We start from the raw sequence: 26,501 nt of genomic DNA, 5'->3' as shown, positions 1-26,501 counted from the left end.
ACAATCATTGCTATGTTTAAGACCATCAGTGCAGCCAGAATGCCAATTCATTTTGTGCAGAGTCTTTCCCTTTTTCACTGGCCTTTCACCAAACATGACATCCTTGTCCAAGGTCTAGTCCCTCCTACAAGACCAAACTAGAAGAAACAAAGTCTGGTCAGTTTTGCTTCTAAGGCACTTTCTGGCTTTGTTTCTTCCAAGATAGATTTGTTCATTCTTTTGTCAATCCATTGTACATTCAGTATTCTTTGCCAACACCACAATGAAATCCATCAATTCTTCCTTGGTCTTCCTTATTCATTGTCCATCTTTCACATGCATATGAGACTATTGAAAATATCATGGCTTGCGTCAGGCACACCTTAGTCTTCAAAGTGACATTTTTGCTCTTTAACACTTTAAAGAGGCCTTCTGCAGCAGATTTTCCCTGTGAAATATGTTGTTTGACTTCTTGACTATTGCTTCCATGGGCATTGATCGTGGATCCAAGTAAAATGAATCACTGACAACTTCAATCTTTTCCCCATTTATCATGACACTGAGGATCTTAGAAACTGTGAAATTCAATACCTGTATTAGGTGAGGACTCTTATCTCTGCTGTTCTCTTTTCTTTTGCTTCAATCATCTCTTTTTCTTCCACAAGGTAGGACAAATGGGAAGGCTAGAGAGATTGACTCTTCTCAATTTTACTTCTAAAATTCTTTAAAAATGGGCTCTAATTTGACCAGTTGGGTGAGATGTCCCCCACTGAAGCAAACAACTTTAATTAGGGGGTGGCATCTGGAGAAAAGACTATAATCGACCCAGGTGATGTTCTGTGTCCAAATTGAACCAACTCATTGTGGCTAGGGATGGGTATTGAGGCAGGAGTACCTTGTACAAAATAGTCGACCAACAAAAGGAAATATCATAAATCTCATAAATGGAAAATAATTGATTAATATCTTATAAATGTAGCTTAAAAAATGTTGACATGTCTTTTTGCCCCTAATGAAGGCATAATTTGTGATTTGCAGCATTTTTTTTTTTTTTTGGTATTATTTTAGTTATGGTTAACTCATTTTCTATCTTGCTGAATATGTTAGAGAAACAATTGCTCTTCCTCTGAGTACATAAAAGTGACTTACTTTACTCTTTTCTGAATATTTTGTAGATTCAAGGATTAGTTCATTTGTGGATGGAAAGCAGATAGTGGAGAACATTTCAACACCTCCCACAGAAGGTAACCTACTTCTTTCTCGAGAGGCCACAGTGTGGGTATGGAGTGTTGAACTTCTGTGGAAACATTAATTGATGGCCTGGGGTGGTTACAAGCCTTGTGCCTAACTGAAGAATACAATATGTGTCTAGTGGTATAAGGGACCCAAAGGATCCAACCACTTATTGTTCTCTAAGCAAGCCACGTTTTTACTTGCCTCTAAGCCTCTGTCAAGTTGGAAGTTCTTTCTGTAAGGGGATGTGCTTGAGGTGGTGGGAACTGCATGAATTCACCTCCTCTCAAATCTGAGTTAAAATCCTCCCTTTTCCTTTATCTAGTGATATTATCTTTTTTGGCAGTGAAATTTGAGGTCTTGTGTGCTAGAGAAGAGGCAGATAACACCAAAATTGGAGAAGGAAGATAAGAAATGTAGAGTTTAGTAACAACAAGCTTCATCCACATAAAAAGTTTACCTTGCCACACATAGCTGGTTCTACTCAGGTTAAAAGGATGTAATCATTGAGACCTCTGTTGCAAATGAGTTGTAATGGATACTTGGTGAGCTAACTACTTCTCAGTAAATGTTTATCAGTCAAGAAACACATTATGTCAGTTGATCGGACAGTGTGAGGTTCTATGCTGGCAGATGCTTACAGGTTTCAGGGTTTAATTTTTTACCTTAAAAGGTGGACAAAATTGGTCAACTTCTATATTTAATTCTGATAATTAGAATTGACACAAGAAAACAAAATCTGTGAGTCAAGTTCACAGTTGAACTATTTCAGAATTTAAGTGACTGAATAGGAAGAAAGGGAAACTCACCCAGAGTCCCTACTTGATAATATCCCACATACACAATAAAATCCATTTTACAGAAAGTTTCTCAAATAAAACAATTCTCACTTTTCTTTGTTTGTATTTATAGTCTATACTAAAAATAAATATTGAATGATGCAGGAAACATCAAGAGAAGATGGCAGGAATACACAGAGTCACTGTACCAAAAAGAACTGATCGATCTTCATCCATTTCAAGAAGTGGCATATGATCTAGAACCAATGGTAATGAAGGAAGAAGTCAAAGCTGCAATGAAAGAACTGGTGAAGAACAAGGCTCCGGGAATTGATGGCATACCGATTGAGATATTTCAACAAACAGATGCCCCATTGGAGGCACTCACTTAGTTATGCCAAGAGATTTGGAGGACAGCTACCTGGCCAACTGACTGGAAGAGATCCATATTTGTGCCCATTCCAAAGAAAGGTGATCCCACAGAATGTAGAAATTATAGAACAATATCATTAATATCACATGCAAGTAAGATCTTACTGAAGATAATTCAGAAACGTTTGCAGCAGTATATTGATAGAGAACTTCCAGAGGTTCAAACTGGATTCAGAAGAGGACGTGGAACAAGGGATATCATAGCTGTTGTCAGATGGATCTTGGCTCAAGGCAGGGAATACCAGAAAGATGTTTACTTGTGTTTTATTGACTATGCAAAGGCATTTGGTTGTGTGGATCATGACAAATTATGGATAACATTGAGAAGAATGGGAATTCCCGAGCACTTGATTGTACTCATGAGGAATCTGTACCTTGACCAGGAGGCTGTCATTCGAACAGAACAAGGGGACACTACATGGTTTAAAATCAAGAAGGGAGTGCATCAGGGTTGTATTCTTTCTCCACACTTATTCAATCTATATGCTGAGAAAATAATCCGAGAAGCTGGACTATATGAAGAAAAACATGGTATGAGGATTGGAGGAAGAATCATTAACAACCTGAGATATGCAGACGATACTACTTTGCTTGCTGAAAGTGAGGATGACTTAAGGCACCTACTGATGAAGGTTGAAGAATACAGTCTGCAATATGGATTACATCTCAACATAAAGAAAACAAAATCCTCACAACTGGACCAATGAGCAGCATCACAATAAATGGAGAGAAGATTGAGGTTGTCAAGGAATTCATGTTGCTTGGTTCTACAATCGATGCCAACGGAAGCAGCAGTCAGGACATTAGATGACGTGTAGCATTGGGAAAGTCAACTGTGAAGGAACTGTTTCAAGTGCTGAGGAGCAAGGATATCTCCTTGAGGACTAAGGTGCGCCTGACACAAGCCATGATATTTCCAATGGCCTCATATGCATGTGAGAGCTAGACAATGAATAAGGAAGACCGAAGAAGAGTTGATGCTTTTGAGTTGTGGTGCTGGCAAAGAATGCTGAAAGTACCGTGGACTGCTAAAAGAACTAACAGATGTGTCCTGGAGGAAGTGCAGCCAGAATGCTCCTTGGAAGCAAGAATGTCCAGACTTCGTCTTACCTATTTTGGTCATGTTGTAAGAAGGGACCATTCCCTGGAGAAGGATGTCATGCTTGGTAGGGTGGAGGGTCGACGAAAGAGGAGGAGGCCTTCAAGGAGATGGATTGACACAGTGGCTGCGATGATGGGCTCAAGTATAGCAAGGATTGTGGGGCTGGTGAGGGATCGGGCAGTGTTTCGTTCTGCTGTGCATGGGGTTGCTATGAGTCGGAAACAACTCGACGGCACTTAACAACAACAATAACAACTAAAAATAAATAAATATCTCTAGGCATCCCTTACTAGTAGATAGCTTCATTTTTCATTTTAATGTAAAGTCTCCCTGACAAAATGACAGATTACTTTAAGATCAATTGACTTCAGCAATTTTGTGATCCTCTAATTAAAAAATATACCAACGAAAAATTCCAGCTTGTTCAACATTAATACTCACATAACTTATTTTTAATGAAGTACTGATATGCTCCACTTTATGTTTGTGTGAAGTACCATTTAGTTCTGAAGTTACCAATTTTTTCTTCTCCTCGAAACTTAAGAGGAGCTAACCACATCATTAATTAGTCCATTTTATTTCCTAATAGTTTTTATGAACAAAAGATTAAATTTGAAACACTTTATCTTCTGTTTTCTCATTTTGTCTGTTTTATAGATAACAAAACTCTTAAATCAATTAAAAAACATTAAAAAATGTGTTCCCATATAATAATACTTATTATTTTTCTAATTATATGTAATACAGGGGAAAGTTGGTTGATCTTTGGATTGCATTTAATTGATACATTTTATAAATGTTTAATTTAGCATCTAAGTTTAGTATTTCTGGAATAAGGCTGCCAAACAACTTTCTAACATCACTTCAGGTATTACAAATAAACTTAGCACATAGAGTCCTTTGTCAAGCTTTTTTAAAAACTCACTGTCTTTGTGTGTGTGTGTGTGTCCAGTGAAGACTTCACTGACTGTACTGGTGAATACAAAGGCTGTGCTCTCCTGCCCTCCTGTCCCACTGACACCTGAGTTTATAGCAACGTGGAAAATAATCTTCAGAGACAACACTTCCTGCACCAAAGCCTACAGGAGAGATAAAAATGAGACTAAGGAAACCAACTGTACTGATGAGGCAATAACCTGGGCCTCCAGACCTGACCAGAGTCCTGCCCTTCAGATTGATCCAGTGGCCATCACTCATGATGGGTCTTACACATGTGAAATGGTAACATCTAATGGGCATTTCCATCATGCCTATCACGTCCAAGTGCTAGGTAAGGAACATCCTACGTTGTGCTATTTCAGATAACCAGACTGAGACAGAATCAAAAGTCTCTCTGAATTCCTTAATGCTTACGTTGGCACTGAAGCCTTTGTTTTCCCTTACATCTCTGCAATGCCCCCCGAGGTGACCGTGTTTCTAACTGAGAATAGAACTGTGGTGTGCAAGGCAGTAGCAGGGAAGCCGGCTGCACAGATCTCCTGGAACCCAGAGGGGGACTGTGTCACTGAGCAAGAAAATCAGGGCAACGGTGCAGTGTCTGTGAGGAGTGCGTGCCACTGGGAGGATGGCATCACGTCTGCTGTGACCTGCTCTGTCTCCCACTTGACTAGAAACGAGAGTCTGAGCATACAACTACATCCAGGTAAGTAATTCTTCTTGGTTTGTGTTAGATTTTTCCATTCTTTCAGAGAAAGAGAAATTATGTTTAGAAGGAAAAAAGTGTGCACAGAAATTTAACTAGTTTTCATTCAAGTATGTTCTCCTCACTCTCCATTTTATCTTCTTCTCATGCCACAAATAGAGATAGCTCTAGAAAATATTACAGAATTTTGTCATAAAAAGCTATATTTTAGAGTGCAGTTTATTCTACATTTAATGTTCACATTTATAGTAGTAATAAATTAGTTGGGTCATACAATTTTAAGCAAATAATTATGACTTTAACAGAAGGATAAAGTGTACTTTTGAGCAAATACTTACAGTTTTAATAGAAGGATGAAGTCACCCATAAATTACCTTCACAAATTTTTGGTCTTTTAGAACTTTGTTCTCCAGGTTCTTGTTAGTGGACTTTCTTAAATGTCTTAAATCATATAAAATCATATTTAATCATTTTTATATGATTAAATATATGATGATTAGTTCATCACTGTTCACTTTCTCTACTGTCTGCTCCTATTCTACTTCTATTTGCTATTTTTCAAAAGTTAATTATTTTAATCAACAAACTACACATAGATTAAAGTCAATTTGTTCTTGCAAGCTTATGAAAAACATGAACTGTAGCCCTAAATCTCCACTTTTCCTTTTCCATCCTCACACAGTTCCTCAGAAGCAAGTACTTAAAAATCTTTTGGTGTTTCTAATAATACATGACTCTATCTTTTCTCAATAGTGTGCTCATACTGCTATTTCTTGCCATAACGATTTTAAACTTTATGTAGCCACGTACTCTTATGGCAGGCAAAGATTTAGCTTTATTGTCTTCATCTGTCCTTTATATACAATTATATAGCATTTTTTGTTAAATGAAATTTCCATTATTTCCATTATTTTGAATATGCAAATTCTCTTCTGCATCAGGCAATAAATTCATGTTTCTTTTTTAAAAAATAACTTTTTTTCCCTTTAAACTTAATTGCTTTACTTTTTTTGCTCTTAACTTTTAATAATGTATGGAACTATTGTTAATTAAAAGATCCTGGGTGTGCAGTGATTTAGAGTTTGGATGCTAATGGATGGTTGATCGTTCAAACCCACCAGTTGCTCTGTGGGAAAAAAAGACCTGGCAATTTGCTCCTGTAAATGTTTACAGCCTTGGATACCCTATAAAGTTCTACTCTGACCTATAGGGTCTCTATGAGTCAGGATCAACCAAAGACATATAACAACGATGCCGTTGTTAATTATCACTGAAACCATTGATAAAATTAGCACACTCCTCTTAATATTATTTTCCACATGATCAAATTTATTCAGTAATCTGACAGTTCCATTTTTTTTTTCCCTCAAAGACACCCCTTCTTGAGTTGTTCGACACTCTCATTCGATTCTGGTCTGGCTGGTCATGGGATCTGCTATAGAGCTATCATCCTGGACAATTCTGCCTCCATCCTCTGTTTTAGCCCATGTCTTTTTAATCTGAGTCCTTCTGTCTCCCAGACATTTCTTTGTATCTCTTCTTTCTCCCATGTGAGGCTTTCATTTACTCTGTGGTTATCTTTGCCTATGCATTCACTCAGAGTGAAAACTAAAGAGCTTATTGGAAGGTACACCATTTGTTGGTTGGACTTGCCAACTTGCTAGCTTCGATAGGGTGAAAAGATGGAAAATTAAATAAAAATAAAATTTTGAATTCCTAGGCGCTCTGGTGGTATAGTGCCTAAGGCATTTGACTGCTAACCAGAGGGCTGGCAGTTCAAACCCACCAGGCACTCCTCGGAAGGAAGGTTGGACAATCTACTTCCATAGTGATACCGCCTCAGAAACCCAAGGAGGGTTTGCTGTGAGTCGGATCCAACTCGACGGCAGTGGGTTTTTTTTTTTTTTTTTTTGTGCATCTGACAGTCTTTTCTCTGAGGCTGTTTATGTTCTACAAAATAAGCAACTTCCCAGTCTCTTGTGTTGGAGGAATAAGCTTGATAAGCCTATTTTCTGGGAGCAAAGAGGGAGAGGTCTCACTGCTCAGAACTCAGACTTTCCTTTAATACTTGTCCTCAGTCTGGCATCTTATATCCCCTCTCCATTATTTCTGGAACCTTGATTCTGGACTCTCTCCAGTTCATCCTTTCTAGGCTAAACTTCCCGTTTTGGGTTGGTTGGGGAAGATATAGTTGCCTGGCTGCACCTAATGGGGCAGGGCACTAGGCAGCCTATCTGCTCTCTCTACAGACTTTCAAACAAGCTCCAACTTTTAGTCCCACATTTCATAGCCCACAGTTCCCTTTCTCTATCTTAGGTGCTTTCTATTCTAAGGTTCCCTGGAGTTCTGTCATCACTAATGTTTATTATTCCACTCTGGAACAATGAGTCATTCTTCTGTTCTACTTTTTCTTAAAAACAGGCTAAAATCTCTCATCTACTCTTATCTCCATTCCTGTTCTTTGTCTTTCCAAATCTATATGTTTAAATTTTCTTTACTGATGTTTTTAAGAAAGGAGAACAGAAAAACCTATGTACTTAAGCCAGCATTTTTCAATGTCCATTCTTAAGTCGATAATTGTGATCATTATTATTTAAAGAATTTAGCAATATTTATTGAGAAAAGTAACTGTGCAGATTCTGTATGAAATCAGACCATTCACTATGATATTATGAGTTCATGTTTATAGAATCTTAGAATCGGAAGAGACTCCCTCTCACCTAGTGCAGGGATCTCTTGTGTGTCATCCTTATGAGGCAGTTCTTCAGCAAGCACACGTCTAACAAGAGAGACCTCATTTGTTTATAGCGTACATTTCCAAACAATGTTGTTTTAGCTGTCAAACCAACCCTTTCTTTTTTGAATAAAATACTGAAAAATCCAGTATTTAAAACACAAAAAACAAACTGCTGAAGGAGGGTGGAGAGATGGGGTGTTAGCCCTCAGCACCCCTATTTCACCTCCTTTGCTGCCCCCAAACCACATTCATTGAACTCAGACAACAGTTTTAAAACCACTGCCTCTCAGAGCTGGTGAGTCCTTCATTGACTAATCCTCTTGTCAGAATGTACTTTCTATTCTGTTACCAGCAGTTCTTAACAGTTGAGCCAGCCATACACTGCTGCCAGCAGTTACTACACATTTCAAAGGTGCTGCCATGCATTTATTTTCACATCAATCCCTGGCAGAAAGGTGACCTCAGAATTAGGATGATTTTTTCAAATATTTTTCTTAGAATGCTCCATTTATTTCCAAATATTAGAAGTGAGAAACACTCTGCTATTAAAATAACAGACAGATCTAATTTTACCTCTCTCCTTCAGGGACTTGCCATTCACAAATTCTTATTTTTAAAAGCAATAAAATCCTGAAATAACATGGTATCTTTCTGGGAACTCTGAAGTTTGAATTAATGAAACAATTTCCATATAATAATTCTTAGAAATATTAATGGGTTAAAGGGAACTCTGATGGTGATTAAGGCATTTGGCTGTTAATCAGACCATCAGTGTTTCAAACCCACCAGCTGCTCTGTGGGAGTAAGATGAGGCAATCTACTTCTGTAAAGATTCACAGCCTTGGAAATCCTATGAGTTGGAATTGACTTGATGGCCATGTTTATTAATAGGATAGAGTACTTACAATAAGATCACAGAAATGAATTTCACGTAGAAGGAGACATCCCTGAGCAGTGTAATTTTGTTTGTATATTTACAGGTGGCCGAACATCAGAAATCCAAACTGTTCTACATATCATCCATTGGATTTTTTTTATTTTATTCATCATTTTATCTATTTATGCCTTGAAAACTACTGCAGGTATTGATTGATGATTTTCTTCCCCTTTCTTTAGCTTTACTGATGCAAGAAAAAAATAAAAAATATGGAATTTACTGACTGGGTAATATTAAAATGTTAACATCAGTAATCAACAAATTTATCTTAAAGCTTTTAGAGTTGATTTAGTTTGGATTAAAAGGGGTTTTATAGGTTACTGAGACACACAACATGATGAATTAGCTGTATGAGGAGGATCTTGGAAGATATGTTTCTGCAAAATTTTGTTTGAGAAAAGAAAGACAGCAAATCTTTCATGTGCCTAAGAGGAATTGTTGCATATACTGTATCACATCAAGCTCTGTTGCATAGCTTAAATTCTTTTCCTAAAATATTGAATTCCTTTACTTAGTTATATAATTACAAGCAGCAATTTTCACTCATTTTTGATCATTTATTTCTGGACTTCTTATGGCTTCTACCAAAATGAACCTCAGCTATAAATAGTACATTATTTTTTTCTATTTTCAATCTAAATAATGTCCTTTTATGCATTCTCTCCAGTTTATTTTGGTTTTTCCAGAAAATATAAACTGACTAAAAGAGAAACTATTCAAGTTTTGAGGAGTTAAGACAAAAAAGAAGAATATTTGCAAACTATTATCTAGTCATATAATTTGCTATTTGCATAACCACTAGTGACTTAGTTGAAGAGTTAAAGATTTTGGTTTAATAACACTAATAGGCAGGTATATTCTTCTTGTTAATTAACTACCACATTCTGTTGCATCACTGCAAAATCCACAGTTTCACTTTACGAATTGCATCCAACATAATGCATCATGTTTCCTAGTTTGAACTGTAATCTTTGGAGAACTTAACTGGTGTCTTCTCCTCCATGAAATGATCTCTAACTCCTGACTTTCCTTTTTCAATGGTGGTACCATCACCATTTCATTGTTACTCAAGCTTTAAACCTATTCCACTCCCTACTTTCTTATAACCATTTGCTGAGTCTTATAAACTGTCCGCCTTTGAAATACTTCTCATATCACTTCATCCTCCATTCTTATTCACACAATTTTTGCCATCTCACACTGGGACATTATCAATACATTTGCATACATACACACACACGTATTATAAAATATTAGAACAAAGTCTTTTATGTTTGAGTAAGCACAGAGACACAAGTAAGCTGTGGCTGTCTGTTTGAGAAATATGGATAGTTTCTGTGATGATTTTCTGGCTTTTAAAAATTGATTTTGACTTTGAATTCTTTCTAAGGATGAAATGCAGCCCTATGCCAGCTATACAGAGAAGAACAATCCACTCTATGATACTACAAACAAGGAGAAGACATCTCGGGTGTTACAAAGTGAGGTTTCTGGGATGGATCTCCATATCTTATAAGTTATTGGAATCTTGCACCAGGACAAATAAATCAAGATACAGTATAATTACTGTATTAATTTCTAGAGTGGAAGATCTATTTTGAAATTCAGCTTTTCAAAGGATCTATAAACCAAAAACACTCTAATGAGTGTACATTCATATTCTTAAGCAATTGAAACTTTGGAATCTTAACTGCTACCAGCTAGTTCTCTGAAAAACTGATGTTACTTTTACAGAAAAACACATGCTCATGATAAAATGTTATAATTGTACAGTACAGTAAATGATGAAAATCTAGTTTCCTCAAGAAATAACTCTCAGAAGGCACAATCATCAATAGTTATTTATTCTTCCAGAAAATATCTATGTACATGTGATTTATCTATATGCCAACAGATATATGTATGTGTGCATTTATATGTCTATTTACATGTATATGCACATATCCTTGTCAAGACATAAAGGTGAACATATCATACACACTGTTCTGTACTTCTACAGAGTGAATAATTTCATATGTCTTAGAGATCTTTTCATATCAGTACAGAGTAAACTCATTGTTGTTAATGGTCCCTTAGAATTATATTCAGTTAGCCACAACCCTACTGATAGATACTTACATTGTCTTAAGTTTTGTTGGTTTGTTTTGCTATCATAAACAATGTTACATAGAATCTTTCTTGTGGATGTACCTCTTTATATTTGTTTAAATATATCTGAAGGATCATTCCTTTGAGTAGAATTAAGTCAAATGATTCATGTATTTTATTTTTCATATGTCAAATTGTATCAATATGTATTCTCTCTAGCAATGTTGAATATTCCTTTCCTTACCTTGAGAAACTGAATTTTTATTAAATTTTTATTTTAATATATTCAGCATTACCATTTTTCCTTTTTAACCAAACAATCAGCTAATATAAAATTCTAATGAATTGTTAGTATGATCTATTATTATAAATTGTTAGAACTATTTAATTACATTTGGTTTATATTGTTCTGTCATATTTATGAAATAGTGTGTATGAAGTGTATGTGTTAGTGAGAGAGAAAGAGAAAGAGAAGAGAGAGCATGAACACACATGTATGGATATTACTGTCTTCTGAACTTATCATTTTATATAGACTGCCAAAAGGGCGGGAGGCCACATCTTCTGACCTCCTCTATCCACACAAGAGGAAGACAGAATCACTATCAGTAGTCCAAGGCCTATTCCTGTGAGGCCAGACATGCTGCCTCCCTCCATGCCTTTCACCAACCCTGACACCAACCATTCCTCCCGCAGCACTCACCACCTTTCTGCTGGGTTTGATAATTGACTGCAGTGGCCACACAGTACTCACAGATTATGGGGTTTATTAGGGAAGCACCAGGTTACAATTCAAGTTTAGGAAAAACAATCTCTCTCAGCCTGCTCTCTCTCCACCAACAGTCTCTCACAGCACTGCATGTTCCTCAGTGTCTCCCTCAGCAATGCATGTCTCTTGCATCTCTTTCTGAGCAGCACGTGTCTCTCAGGAGTGCGTTTCTCTTGGGAGCACGTTTCTCTCAGCAGCACATCATTTGCATCCAGCAGTCAGAGAGACTTCTGCCTCTAGGAGGCCTCCTTTTGAGCCTGACAGAGCGGCCAAACTAGCCAATCATAACAACAGAATTCTAAGCACCTGAGAGAGAGTGAACTTCCCAGAACATTTTGGCACACCCAACAGAAATACCCCAGGTAGATAACTTTTACAATCAGGAGCTCCTCAGTTGCTCACAGCAAATTCCACCACAAAGTTTACAAAGATTTATGGTTAGAAAAGCCATACCAGGTAATTTACTATACCACGTATAGGTATTGATATCCAATGTCTAATGGTTTTTCTGTTATAATAAGTTGGAAACGTGTGTTTGTATGGTGTATGTTCTATTATGATATGTATATCAAATGGTTATTGACTATATGAACAGCTAAATATATATTATGGAAAACATGATATATATATAAAATATGGTTTATGTACTAAGAGAATGGCCATGGGTATGAAATCCATTTTTCAGTGGAGCAAAATATTGGGAAAGTGTATACTCAACCGATGTTGAGTCGATTCCAACTCAGAGTGACCCTACAGGAGAGAGTAGAACTGCCCAATAGAGTTTCCAAGGCTATAAAACTTTATGGAAGTAGACTGTCACATCTTTCTCCTGTGGAGTGACTGATGAGTTCGAACCACTGACCTTTTGATTAGCAGTCAAGTACTTAACTCCTTTGCCACAGGGCTACTTGTGGGAATGTGGATGTGGATCTTTTTTTTTTTTTTTAATAAAGAAATTGTGTTTCTGTTTGTGCCCTGGCAGGAAAACATCAGAAGTTTTTTTTTTTATTTTTTTAATTGTTGTTGTTTTCAATTTTTTTAAATTGTGAATTTACAGAGCAAATTGATTTTCCATTCAACAGTTCATATACATTTTGTTTTGTGACATGGATTGAAATCTTACAATGTAAGAGCACTCTTCCCATGTCCTCCATGTCTTTACCTTTTCCTGTGGTCCTTCCTTTTTTCCTATCCCTCTTTGCCTTCTGAGCTTTATCCCTGGGAAAATGTCACCCTTTTTGATCTTCTATGGTTGATTGTTCTAAAGAGTGTGTCTTTACGAGACAACAATGACACTACACAAATGGAAGAACCTAACTTATTCATGAATAGGTAGGCTAAATATTGTGAAAATCTCAATACTGCCTAAAGCAATCTGTACATTTAATGTAATCCTGATCCAGATTTCAACAAAATTTTTTAAGGACACGAAAAAACTAATTACTAATTTCATATAGAAAGGAAAGAGACCTCGAATAAGTAGAGCACTTCTGAAGAAGAAAAACAAGTGGGAGGTCTCACACTCCCAGATCTTAAGAAATACTATACAGCTACAGCAGTCAAAACAGCATGGTATTGGTACAATGATAGACAGATAGACCAATGGAGCAGAATTGAAAGTCCAGATATAGATCCATCCATCTATGGACAACTGATATTTGACAAAGGTCCCAAACCCATTAAATGGGGAAGAGACAGCCTCTTTAACAAATGGTGTTGGCAAAACTGGATATCCACTTGCAGAAAAATGAAACAAGACCCATACCTCACCCCATATACAAAAACAAATTCAAGCTGCATCAAAGACTTAAATGTAAAACCCGAAACTATAAAATTCATCAAAGGTAAAATAGGGAAAAATCTGGGAGCCCTAATTTATGGCATAAATAGACTATCAAGCATAACCCAGAATGTGCAGGAGATAGAAGAGAAGCTAGATGATTGGGGCCTTTTAACAATTTAATTCTTATGTGCTTTGAAAGACTTCCTCAAAAGGGTAAAAAGAGAACCTACAGACTGGGAGAAAATATTTGCCTATCACATATTTGATAAAGGACTTATCTTCAAAATCTGTAGAAAACTTCAACACCTCAATACCAAAAAGGCAAATAACCCAATGCACAAATGAGCAAAAGGCTTGAACAGGCACTTCACCAAAGAAGATATACAGGCAGCCAACAAACACATGAGAAATTCCTCGCAATCATTATAATCATTAGAGAGATGCAAATCAAAACAACAATGAGATATCTCACCCCAGCAATAATAGCAAAGTTCAACAAGTCAGAAAATAAATGCTGGTGAGGTTGCAGAGAGATTGGAACTCTTGTGCATTGCTGGTGAGATTGTAAAACGATACTACTGTTGTGGCAAATGGTATGGTGTTTCCTTAAAAAACTGAAAATAGAAGTACCATTTGACCTAGCAATTCCATTACTAGGAATATATCCTAAAGAGGTGAGAGATAGCGCACAAACAAACATATGTACACCAATGTTCATCACAGCACAATTCACTATAGCAAAGAGATGGAAACAACCTAAGTGCCCATCAATGGATGAGTGGATAACCAAATTATGGTATATGCACACAATGGAATACTATGCTACATTAAAGAACAATGAGGGATACATGAATCATCTCACAATGTGGATGGACCTGGAGGACATTATGCTGAGTGAAATAAGTCAATTGCAAAAAGATAAGTACTGTATGAGCCCATTACCGTAAAAAGACAGAGAAAGGTTTACTTGGGAAAGGGAACCCATTTAGTAGGTTACCAAGATGGGGTGGGAAGGGGAGGGATTAATTTTGGGCTAGTTGGGGCCTACATGCTGATGTGGGTAGGGAGAGGGATGTATGGGAAAGAGCAATGACCACCATGATAACATTAGGAAATGGGAGGACATCTATTTATGCACATAAATAGATGACAGATGCTAATACCAACCAATGTGTCCACAATACTGCCTTGCCATTAACACCAAACACCAGGCTACAGATAAACACATAAACACCTGAGATGATCAGATGGGGGTCAGTGAACAGAAGTATACTCTAGACTAAGGATAGATTCAGCTGAGGCTAATCTTGCACAGACACCAGTGATACAAAAAAATACCTGCAGTCCTTACAGAAACAATAAAAGACAGACACAGAGTAATTCCTCACAGACATCCAGACACTGTGGGAGAGAAATCCAATAGATCTACCATCTCAGGACCATAGTACTGGGGGACACCAGACTCAATTGGCACACCAAAATACATAAAAGCGTTGTTCCACATCCTACATTGGTGTGTAGCAACTGGGGTCTTAAAAGCTTTCAAGCGGCCATCTAAGATGCAGCTAATCGTCTGCTAGTGTTGGAAGTGAAGAAGAATGCAAAAAGAAAAAGGGCATTTTAGAAGCAATCAGCCATAGGACATGATGGCCCTTGAGACCAGAAGAACTAGATGGTGCCCAGCTACCAATGCCCACCACTCAGGAAAGGATCAAATCGGGAGATCCTGGATACAGTGGGAGGAAAAATGTGGAACAAAATCCCAAAACTCAATTATGACAAGAATTACTGCTCAAAAAAAAAAAAAAAAAAGAATTACTGCTCAGAAGAAATCTGCTGAGATCCCCAATACTATGGCCCTGGAATACATTCTGCACCTGGAATAAAATGCACCCCCAGGAGCTGGCTCTCAGCCTAATAGTTAACAAGATGTACACACAGACTATTCAACCCAGGATGACGCACCCACATACTCTATGGTAATACATCTCTTAGAGCAATAGACCATGGGACACCAGAGGACCAACATTCAAATTGAGGAAATGCAGGACAAACAGGAGTGCATAAATATGAGGGGCATGGGAAAGGGTTACAGGGTAGGGAGGGGAGGAAACTGGGTTAGAGTTGGACATGGTAAATGGGGAATGAAACTAAATGTACACATTACATTGAATGTAAAACAAGCTCTTAAAATAAAGAAAAAAAAAAAAAAAAGAGTGTGTCCTTCTCTGGAGTTACTGTTCACCATATAGTTTTGTCTATTGTTTGATTGAAAGTTGAGCCATAGAGGTGAGTTCAGTTCCAGACTTGAAGGGTGCTTAAGGGCCATAGTGTTAGGGACTCCAGTGGTGTTTGTCAGACCAGTGAGCCTGATCTATAAATTATTATTATTATTATTATTATTTTGACCTCCTGTTATAATCTTTTTCTGAGTGGTCAGAGATGGTGGTGAGGCACCATCTAGTTCTTCTGATCTTGGGGTTGTGAAGGCTGAGTTTCATAAATTCTTTAGATTAATTGTTTCCTTGTGTCTTTGATTTTCTTTTCTTTTCTTTGCTCCAGATGGGGAGAGACTAGTAATTGCAAGTTAGATGGCCACTCATAAGCATTTTTTTTCCTTCTTAATGCATTTTATTGAAATATAATTTATATACAGTGAAATACACAAAACTAAAGTGACATGGGTCAATGCATTTTTTTGTTTTTTTGTCAGTGTCCCCTCCCCTCCTTTCCCACCCCTGGCAACCAACAAAGAAAGTTTCCTCCATATATAAACCTTTCCTTGACCCTTCACAACAACAAACTAATACTATATTTGTCCTTCTGTGATTGACTTATGTCAATCAGCATAAAATCCTCCAAGTTCATCCATATTATGCTGTGTTTTGCAGACTCTATATTATTCTTTAGTACTGCCCAGCATTCCATTATATGTAGGTACCATAGTTTGGTCATCCTCTCTTCCGCTATAAATCTTAGAGATAAGTGCCTTGCCAGATATGTAATTATCAGCAAATATGAATTTTTTGCTGTCATTTTTGTTATGTGCTTTTTCATGGTGTAGATTTTTTTGTTCCATATAATTTTCTATGCTGAGCTCGTTTTGTTTATGAATCATGTTATCACTTACTTCATTGCTATTTTAGTGTTTGCTGAATATTTATGCTGGTCCTCTTTTTTGATTTGAAGGTTTATCATTTTTCTTTGAGGTTACCCTGTGATTTATAGTTTTCTTCCCAAGTTTAGAACAGTCTGTTTTCTCTTGTAGTTGTCTTGACTTCCCTACCATCTAGAAGTTCTGTAATGACACGTTTTTTTTTTCCCTCTTTTTGGTTTGTAGTTGTCCTTATTTGTCAATTGATGTCTCTGGTTCCCTGTTTACAATCTCACAGGCTTCTTTATTTGGATACTTCCATAGCTGGGTTGGTTTCTGGGTTATATCATCATGTGTGTTAATGGTCAGGTGTTGTTGGCTGTTGTTGTTTTTCTGTCCAAAGGGCTCCCTTTGGCATCTCTTGTAAGGTTGGTCTGGTTTTAACAAATTCCCTTAATTTCTGGTTATCTGGAAATGTCCTAATTTCACCATCATATTTGAGGGATAATTTTCTGGGTACCTAATTCTTGGTTGGAAATTTTTCTCTTTCAGAGTTTTATATATACCAGCCCATTGTCTTCTCACCTGCATGGTTTCTGTAAAGAATCTGAGCTTAGTCTTATTGGTTGCCCCTTGTAGGGAACTTACTGTTTTTCCCATGCTGCTCTCATGATTCTTTGTCTTTGGTTTTGGTAAGTTTGATGATGATATGTCTGGGTGATTTTCTTTTGGGGTCTATCCTGTTTGGGGTTCATTGGACTTCTTGAATGGATATATTCTCATCTTTCATCATACCAGAAAAATTCTCTTCCAACAAATCTTCAATAATTTTCTCTGTGGTTTTATTTGTCTCTTCCTGTTCTGGAATTCTGATGACATGTAGGTTATTCCTTTTGATGGTATCCCACATGAACCTTAGCGTTTCTTCATTTTTGTTTTGACCTTTTCTGATTCATCTCTTTCCAAAGAAGTGTTCAGGTATTTGCCTTCAATCTCCCTAATTCTGTCTTCCATTGATTCAATTCTGCTCTTTTGCCCATTCAATATGTTATCTACTTCTGAAAATTTAGTATTAATCTTCTGTATTTCAGTGTGTAGATTTTGTATCATTTCTAATTTTTCATTTATTTTGTCATTTTGTTCTTGTATTGTCTTTTGAAATTGTTCTAGGGTTCTCTCTGTGTTTTCCTTGATCTATCTCTCAATTCATTGAAGATACCTAAATATAATTTTTTTGAATTCCTTATCAGGGAGTTCCCATGCCACATCTTCATCAGGGATGTGTTTTGGTTCTGTATCCTTGTCCCTTGATTCTTCTGCTTTATCTTGCTTCTTTGTGTGGACTGTGTTGCTCTGTTGTTTCCAAGGCATTGTGACATTTTTGTGTTTATATTTAATTGGTGATTGTATGTTAAAGTGACTTGCCCACGATTTTAGTTTTCTTTGTATGTTGTCTATGCAAACATGGTACTGTGCTCCTCTATTCACTTGTTGACAGCACTTATACACTCACCACCTGCCTCCTTTCCTGTTGTCATTCTCTCGGATGTCCCTGCTGACCTTGGCAAACAGAGCCTATTCTTAGGTCCCTGGAATCCAAATGAGGATGCTATGATTTTAAAATTGAAAATGGTTGCCACTTGTAAAGATTCAAAATAGCTACACCCTTAGTCACTTTAAATATCCAAAATGGCCACCACTTGTAAACATTCAAAATGGCTGTGTCCTCGGTCACTTTAAATATCCAAAATAGCCACCTCTTGTAAACATTCAATATGGCTGCACCCTCGGTCGCTTTAAATATTCAAAATGGCTGCCACGTATAAGCAATCAAAATAGCTGCACCCTCCAGACAGTGAAAAGTCAACAGCTCAGTTTGTCTCCCTCTTTGCTGTTTCCCTTCCTAGTCATAGGCCACCAGCATAGTCGTCCCTACAGCCCTTGGTGACTAGGGCTGATCTTTAGGTCAATTCTCAGGTCCCAATACCACTTGGAAATATTCAGGCTGTTGGTCCTGTCAGAGTAGCTGACAATCTGCAGCTCCGACCATCTCTGTACTCACTGTTTTCGTTCAGATTTTTCCACTAGTTGGTGCCTAATCCACTTCTGTATAGTTCCTTTCAAAGCTCAGGGCTCCAGGATTATCTTCTGTATCTTTGTCAATTGGTTTTTCTTTTCTTTGTTGACGAAGGTCTGTGTCGCTTGTCTGCCTATTTCTCCATCTTACTGGAAGTCAGCCACTCATAAGCTTTTAAGACCCCAGTCACTACTCATCAAAGTAGAATGTAGAACATTGTCTTTGGGACTATGTTATGTCTATTGACCTTAGTGTCTCCTGTGACTATAGTCCTGAGGCTCCATGCCCAGTGATTCATTTCCTGAAGGTCTTTGGTTATGATTAAGAAATTTTCATAACTTTGTCCCTATATGTTCTACTATACTCCTGTATATATTTGTAGCACATGTAAATACATATGTCGAAATAGCCTCTGACAAATCTATATATATTCATGAATGTAGTCCCATTCACCTTCCCACACCTGTTCAGCTTGAATGTGCTACGTATCCATTTGTAGATTATAGTTACTACTGTTACTGCAGGATTGTGTATGTAATAATATTTATCTTTGCTGCCTTTAACTCTTGTGCTCCTCCAGGTGTCTTTATCTGCCTTGATCATTTTGTGTTGATTTTTCCCTTATAGTATATTGCCTTTCCCTTCTCTCAAGTTAATACTTGTCTACCTTCTAGTTAGTAATTTACTCTCCTTTTCCCTCTCACCCCTAATAACCTTCAAAGAATGATTCTTTCTGTGGATAAACTTTTTCTAAACTTTTAACAGTAGTGGTATCATACAGTATTTGTTCTTTTATGGTTGACTAATTTCACTCAGCATAATGTCCTTTAGGTTCATCTATGTTATGAGGTGTTTCCCAGATGCATCAGTTTTCTTTAATGTTGCATAGTATTACATTGTTTTTGTGTACCATAGATTGACCATTCATGTGCTAATGGGCACTTAGGTTGTTTCCATCTTTTTGCTATTGTGAATAATGCTGCAATAAACATGAATGTGCATATATCTGTTCATTTTATAGCTATTGTTTCTCTAGGATATATACATAGTTGTAGCAGTGCTAGATCATATGGTATTTCTATTTCCAGCTTTTGAAGGAAGCCCCATACTGTTTTCCACAGTGGTTGTACCACTTTACAGCTCCAACAGCAGTGTTTGAACATTCTAGTATCTCCACAACTTCAGTAGGATTTTTTGTTTTCTGTTTTTTTGAGCTTTGATATTAATGCTTTTGTGAGATGTTATCTAATTGTTGTTTTGATTTGCATCTCTAAAGACTAATGATTGTAAGTATTTCTTCATGAGTTAGTTGCTTGAATGTCTTTGATGAAATATCTGTCCACCTCTGTAAATTTTTAATTGAATTGTCTTTCTGTTATTGAGATGTTGAAGTTTTCGATAAATTTTAGAGACTAGTCCCTTGTCCATATATGATTGCCAATTTTTTTCCAAGTCTGTAAATTTCTTTTTACTGTACTAGAACTAATAGAAGGATTCAGCAAAGAGACAGAGCACATGATGAACATACAAAAATCAGCCAGACTCCTGTACAAAAATAACTTTGAAAAGGAAACCAGGAAAACATCATCATTTACAAAAACCATACAAAAGATGAAGTACTTAGGAAGAAATCTAAAGAGAGACACAAAAGATCTATATAAAGAAAACTACAAAACACTACTACAAGAACCCTAAAGAGACCTACATAAGTGGAAGAATGTGCCATTCTCATGGATACGAAGACTTAACACAGTGAAAATATCAATAATGCCCAAAGCAACCTACAAATATAATGGAATCCTGATCCAATTTCCATCATCATTCGTTAAAGATATGGAAAAACTAGTCATCAGCTTTATATGCAAATGAAAGTAACCCTGGATAAGCAAAGCACTACTAAAGAAGAAGAACAAAATAAGAGGCCTTAAACTCCTTGACCTCAAAACATACTACATAGCCACAGTAGTCAAAACGTGGTATTTGTACAATGGCAGACACATAGACAAACAAAACAAAATTGAGAACCCAGAAGTAAATCCTTCCACATATATACACAGCTGATCTTTGACAAAGGGCCACAGCCATTAAATGAAGATGAGATAGTCTCTTTAACAAATGGTGTTGGCAAAACTGGATATCCATTTGCACAAAAATGAAAGAGGTTACATATCTCTCACCATATACAGAAACTAACTCAAGATGGATCAAAGGCCTAAATGTAAAACTAGAGGATCAAGATAATCAAAGAAAAAATAGGAGTAAATTTAGGAGCCTAATGCCTGGCAAGTAAAATTTTGCTGAAAATAATTAAAAAATGGTTGCAGCAGTGTATTGACAGGCAACTGCCAGAAATTCAAGCTGGATTCAGAAGAAGATGTGGAGTCCAAAGAGATGTCATTGCTGATGTCAGATGGATCTTGGCTGAAATCAAAGAGTACCAGGAAGATATTTACCTGTGTTTTATTGACTATTCAAAGGCATTTGACTGTGTGGATCATAACAAATTATAGATAACATTGTGAAGAATGGGAATTCCAGAACACTTAATTGTGCTCATGTGGAACCTGTACATAGAACAAGATGCAGTCATTCAAACAGAACAAGGGGATAGGGAATGCTTTAAAATTAAGAAAAGTGTGCATCAGGGTTGTATCCTTTCACCATGCTTACTCAATCTGTATGCTGAGCAAATAATCCAAGAAGCTGGGCTATAGGTAGAGGAACATGTCATCAAGATTAGAGGATGATGCATGAACACCTGTGATATACAGATGACACAACCTGGCTTGCTGAAAGTGAAGGTGACTTGAAGCACTGACTGATGAAGATCAATTCATACCTTCAGTATGAATTGCACTTGAACATAAAGAAAACAAATATGTTCACAATTGGACCAATAAGCAACATCATGACAAATGGGGAAAAGAGTGAAGTTGTCAAGGATTTTATTTCACTTGGATCCACAATCAATGTCCATGGAAGCAGCAGTCAAGAAATCAAGTGATGTATTGCATTGGGCAAATCAGCTGCAAAAGGCTTCTGGATACATTGTGAGGAATTGTAGTTAATGTCATGAAACAAAATGTGTATGAACAGCTGTATGGAAAATGAATTTGCTCTGTAAACTTTCCCTCAAATTACAATAAAAAAAATAATAAAGACCTCTTTAAAGCATTGAAGTAAAAAGATGTCACTTTAAAGACTAAAGTGTTCCTGGTACAAGCCATCATATTTTCAATAACCTCATATGCATGTGAGCAGTTGATAAAGAGTAAAGAATATTGCAGAAAAATTGTTGCATTTGAATTGTGTTGTTGGCAAAGAATATTGAACATACTATGGACTACTAACAGGACAAAATATCTGTCTTGGAGGAAATACAGCTGGAATGCTCCTTAGATGTTAGATTAGCCAAAGTTCATCTCTCATACCTTGGTCATGTTGTCAGAAGGGACCAGTCCCTGGAGAAGGACATGATGTTTTGTAAAGTAGATGTTCTGATTACCTAGTGCTGCTCTGACAAGAAATATACCACAAATGGGATGGCTTGAAGAGACAGGAATTCATTCTCTTACAGTTTGGAGGCTTTAAGTCCGAGTTCCAAGTGCCAGGCTCTAGGGGCTGGGTGAAAGCCCGTCAGCCTTTGGCTTCAGCTCTGGCTCCTGCTCCTGCCCACTGGAGCTAGTGGTTTTTCTTCACTCAGCTACCAGCTGCTGAGGCTAACAAGCCCAAGGTTGACAAGTAAAAAGGCGCAGTCCTGATGTTACCAAACCACATGGCAGGCCATTCTTTCAAGTCCATTGAAAGTCCCAAGGTCGGCAGAGCATGACAGGCTGCTGAACAATGACATGGCTACAAGCAGTGTTCAAGTGTGCCATGGGCTGGAGACCATTCCCAAAGCTGTTTCTTATACACAAGAAGCAGACCACATACCCAAAGCAGCTACTCAGCTGCTCCAATAGAGTCCACCATGGAGTTAATTAGCAATCTCATCATGGGGAATAACTACAGTCAGCTGCCCAGCCACTCAGCCAGGCCCAGCCAAGTTGACACACAAGTGTAACCACCACAGTAGAGGTCAGTGAAAATGTGGAAGACCCTCAGTGAGATGTATTGGCACACTGACTGCAACAGTGCACTGAAGCAGGCAACAATTTTGAGGATGGCACAACAGCAGGCAGTATTTCATTCTGTGTGCACAGGTTTGATATGAGTTGGAACCGATTTGATGGTACCTAACAACAACAGTGGCTAATGATTACAAGCATTTTATGTGTTTGTTCATGCCTGTTTCTTTGGTGAAGTGTCTATCCACATCTTTGCTCCATTTTTTAATTGGATTTGTTGTTGTTGTTGATGTGTTAAAGTTGTCTGTAAATTTGAGAGAATAGACCCTTGTCCGGTATGTCATTGCCAATTTTTTTCCCCAATATGTAGGTTATATTTTTACCCTTTGGTGAAATCTTTTGATGCACATATATTTAATTTATGTTTAATATCTAGTTTAATTTTTAGGAGGTCTCAGTCATCTAATTTGTTATTTACTGTTTGTGAATTTATATATATATTTGATTGTATATTTATGTCATGTATTAAGGCCCTTTAATTTTGCCCCAGTTTTTTCTTTGATTATAGTTTTAGGTTTTACATTTAGGTCTCTGATCCATCTTGAATTAGTTTTTGTATATGGTCTGAGCAATGGATTTTGTTTCATTTTTCTACAAATGCATATCTAATGTGCCAGCACCATTTATTAAAGAGACCATATTTTCCCAATTTTATGGGTTTCAGCCCTTTGTTAAAGATCAGCTGTTGGTAGGTGAATGGATTTACTTCTGGGTTCTCAATTCTGTTATATTCGTCTATGTGTCTGTCATTGTATCAATACCAGGCAGTTTTCACTGCTGTGGCTTCGTAGTAGATTTTGAGATCAGGGAATGTGAGGCTTCCTGCTTTGTTCTTCTTTAGTGGTGTTTTACTTACCCAGGTCTCTTTCATTTCCATACAAAGTTAGTGATTAGTTTTTTCCATCTCTTCCAGGAAAGGTCATGGAAGCTGGATCAGAATTGTATTATATCTGTAGATTGCTTTGGAAAGTATTTACATTTTCACTATATTGAGTCTTTTTATCCATGACCACGCTATTCTTCCTTTTATGTAGATCTCTTTTGGTTTCTTGTAGTAGTACTTTGTAGCTTTCTTTGTATAGGTCTTTTGTGTCTCTGTTTAGATTTCTTCCTAAGTACTTCATCTTTTGAGTGGTTATTGTAAATGGTATTGTTTTCCTAATTTCTTTTTCAGAGTTCTCTTTGTTGAGGAGTCCGACTGATTTTTGTATGTTGATCACATACTCTGCCCTTTGCTGAATCCTTCTATTAGTTCCAGTAATTTTCCTGTTGCGGCTCTGGGATTTTCTGTGTGAAGGATCATATCTCCTGCAAATACAGGTAGTTTTACTTCTTTCTCTTTCTTACTTATTGGCTGAGACTTTTAATGCAATATTGAGGAGGAGTGGTGATAGAATGCACTCTTGTCTGGTTCCCATTGGGAAAATGAATGCTTTCAGTTTCTCTCTGTTGAGAAATTTTGGCCATTGGTATTACATATATGCCCTTGAATATGTTGAGGAATTTCCCTTCTATTCCTATTTTTCTGAGATCTTTAATTTATTTATTTTAAAATTAAGAATGAGTGTTGGATTTTGTCAAATGTTTATTCTACATCAAGTGATATGATCATGTGGTTCTTTTCTTTTGTTTCAATTATGTGGTGGATTATGTTGATTGTTTTTCTAATGTTGAACTGTCATTGAATACCTAGTATGAATCCTCCTAAGTCATGATGTGTTATTATTATTATTATTGATATTTGGTTGGATAATATTGGCTAGGATTTTATCTATAATTTTTGCATCTGTGTTCATGAGGGATACTGGTCTATAATTTTCTTTTTTAGTGGTGTCTTTGCCTAGTTTTAGTATCACAGTTATATGTGCATCATAGAATGAGTTGGGGAATAGTCTATTTTTTTTTTCTATGCTCTGAAATAGTTTGAATATTCCAATGTTTAGTAGAATTCACCAGTGATACTGCCTGAACTACGACTTTTTTTTTTTTAATGACCTCTTCAATTTCTTCTTTCTGACAGTTCTGTTCAAATATTCTAATATTTGAACATATTCAAAAACTAAAGTATTAGTTTGGGTAGATAGTGTGTTTTTAGAAGTCTATCAATTTTTTCTGTTTTCAAATTTGTTGGAGCACAGTTCTTCATAGGATTCTGTCATATTTTTCATTTTCATTGGTGGTGTGACATCTCCTATTTCATTTGTGTTATTTGCACTTTATCCTTTTCTTTTATTAAATCTGCCATTGGTTTGTGGATTTTATCAGTCCTTCAAAGAACAAACTAGTAGTCTTGTAGATTCTTTCTATTGTTTTTCTGTTTCATTAATTTCTGCTCAAATTTTTATTATCTCCTTTCTTCTGGTAATTGTGGGCTTTTTTTTTTTTTTTTTTTTTTGCTGCTCTTTTTCTAATTGTTGGAGATATTGGGTTAAGGTGCTGATTTTGGTTTCTTCTATTTTGATGTGTGAATTTATTTCCATACATTGTACTCAGCGTGTGTTTTTACAGTGTCCCAGAGATTTTGGTATGCTTTTTTTTTTTTTTCATTCTCATATGATTATTTTAACTATAATAATTTTATCATTATTTCTTCTGTCACCCAGTAGTTTTTAAGCAGTGTTATTCAGTTTGCACATATTTAGTATTTTTTCCTTGATCTTGCTGTTGATTTATACTTTTGTAGCTTTGTGATCTAACAAGATGCTTTGTAGAAGTTTGATGTTTTCAAATTTACTGATGCTTAGATGGGTGGACAGGCTGAAAGATCAGGTATGTCTGGGCAGGGGTAGGAGGGAGTGTGCCCATAGGGTTGACAGACAATGTTTCTACAAACATATTTGTACGTGCTATAAGAGTTTCTGGGTGTATAGTAGAGCTGTCAAGGGACAAGGGATGGTGGCTTCCTGGCCACAGCCAGCTACCCTGAGGGAGTGAGTAGTTGGACTTGTGGGCACAGGACCATGTTCCCAGGAGACATCAAGCTCAATTAGCATAACATACTACACAAAATCATTGTTCCACATCCTACTTTGGTGACTAGTGACAGGGATCTTAAAAACTTGTAAGTGGCCATCTGGATGCAGGAAAGAAGAATGAAGAAAACCAAAGATGTATGGAAACAGTTAATCCAAGGGACTGATAGACCATGTGATCCTCAGCTTATATGACCCTGAGACCAGAAGAACTAGATGGTGCCCAGATACCACTGTCAGCCAGTTGGAGGGGGATTTATATAGGAGATCCTGGCTAGAATGTGAGAACAATGTGGAATAAAACTCAAAAAAAAAAAAAAAAAAGGACTCGGTTTGCTAATTTGACAGAGCCTGGTGAGACCCCTTGAGACTATGGCCCCCAGTTACCCATTGGGTCTGGGACTGAACTCACTCCTGTGGCTTCCAGTCAAACAATAGACAAGGATATGGGGTGAACATTTACATCAGGTAGATACACAAACTAGTAGTCTTGTAGATTCTTTCTATTGGCATGACCAATCATAGGAGAACAGAAGGGCAGTGTTTGAATAGGGAAATAATTCAGGGGGCAGGAGTGAATGGGAGGGAAGGATGCAGGGAAGAGGTAACTACAAGGAGGAAGTGGGAAGACAGTTGTTACATTGTGGGAATTGCAGTCAACATCATGAAACAAAATGTGTTTGAACTGCTGTACGGAAAATGAATTTGCTCTGTAAACTTTCACCCAAATCACAATTAAAATTAAAAAAA

At 36.9% G+C, this 26,501-nt stretch overlaps 1 protein-coding gene across 1 annotated transcript in view; it reads left to right on the top strand.

Annotated features, from left to right (window-relative positions):
• Window positions 1-852: 852 nt before the first annotated feature.
• LOC103202550 (cell surface glycoprotein CD200 receptor 1-like) overlaps window positions 853-26,501 on the top strand; it is a 97,566-nt gene continuing 71,917 nt past the window's right edge. The window contains exons 1-4 of the mRNA XM_007947448.1: window positions 853-856; window positions 1,155-1,223; window positions 4,478-4,795; window positions 4,919-5,167. Of these exons, the coding sequence (XP_007945639.1) occupies window positions 853-856; window positions 1,155-1,223; window positions 4,478-4,795; window positions 4,919-5,167 (640 nt within the window). The remainder of the gene's footprint in view (window positions 857-1,154; window positions 1,224-4,477; window positions 4,796-4,918; window positions 5,168-26,501) is intronic.

This window comes from Orycteropus afer, unplaced genomic scaffold (genome assembly GCF_000298275.1).
Source record: "Orycteropus afer afer isolate SDZICR_OR568_19922 unplaced genomic scaffold, OryAfe1.0 scaffold00184, whole genome shotgun sequence".
NCBI lineage: Eukaryota > Metazoa > Chordata > Mammalia > Tubulidentata > Orycteropodidae > Orycteropus > Orycteropus afer.
This window is presented reverse-complemented; position numbering and strand designations above follow the sequence as displayed.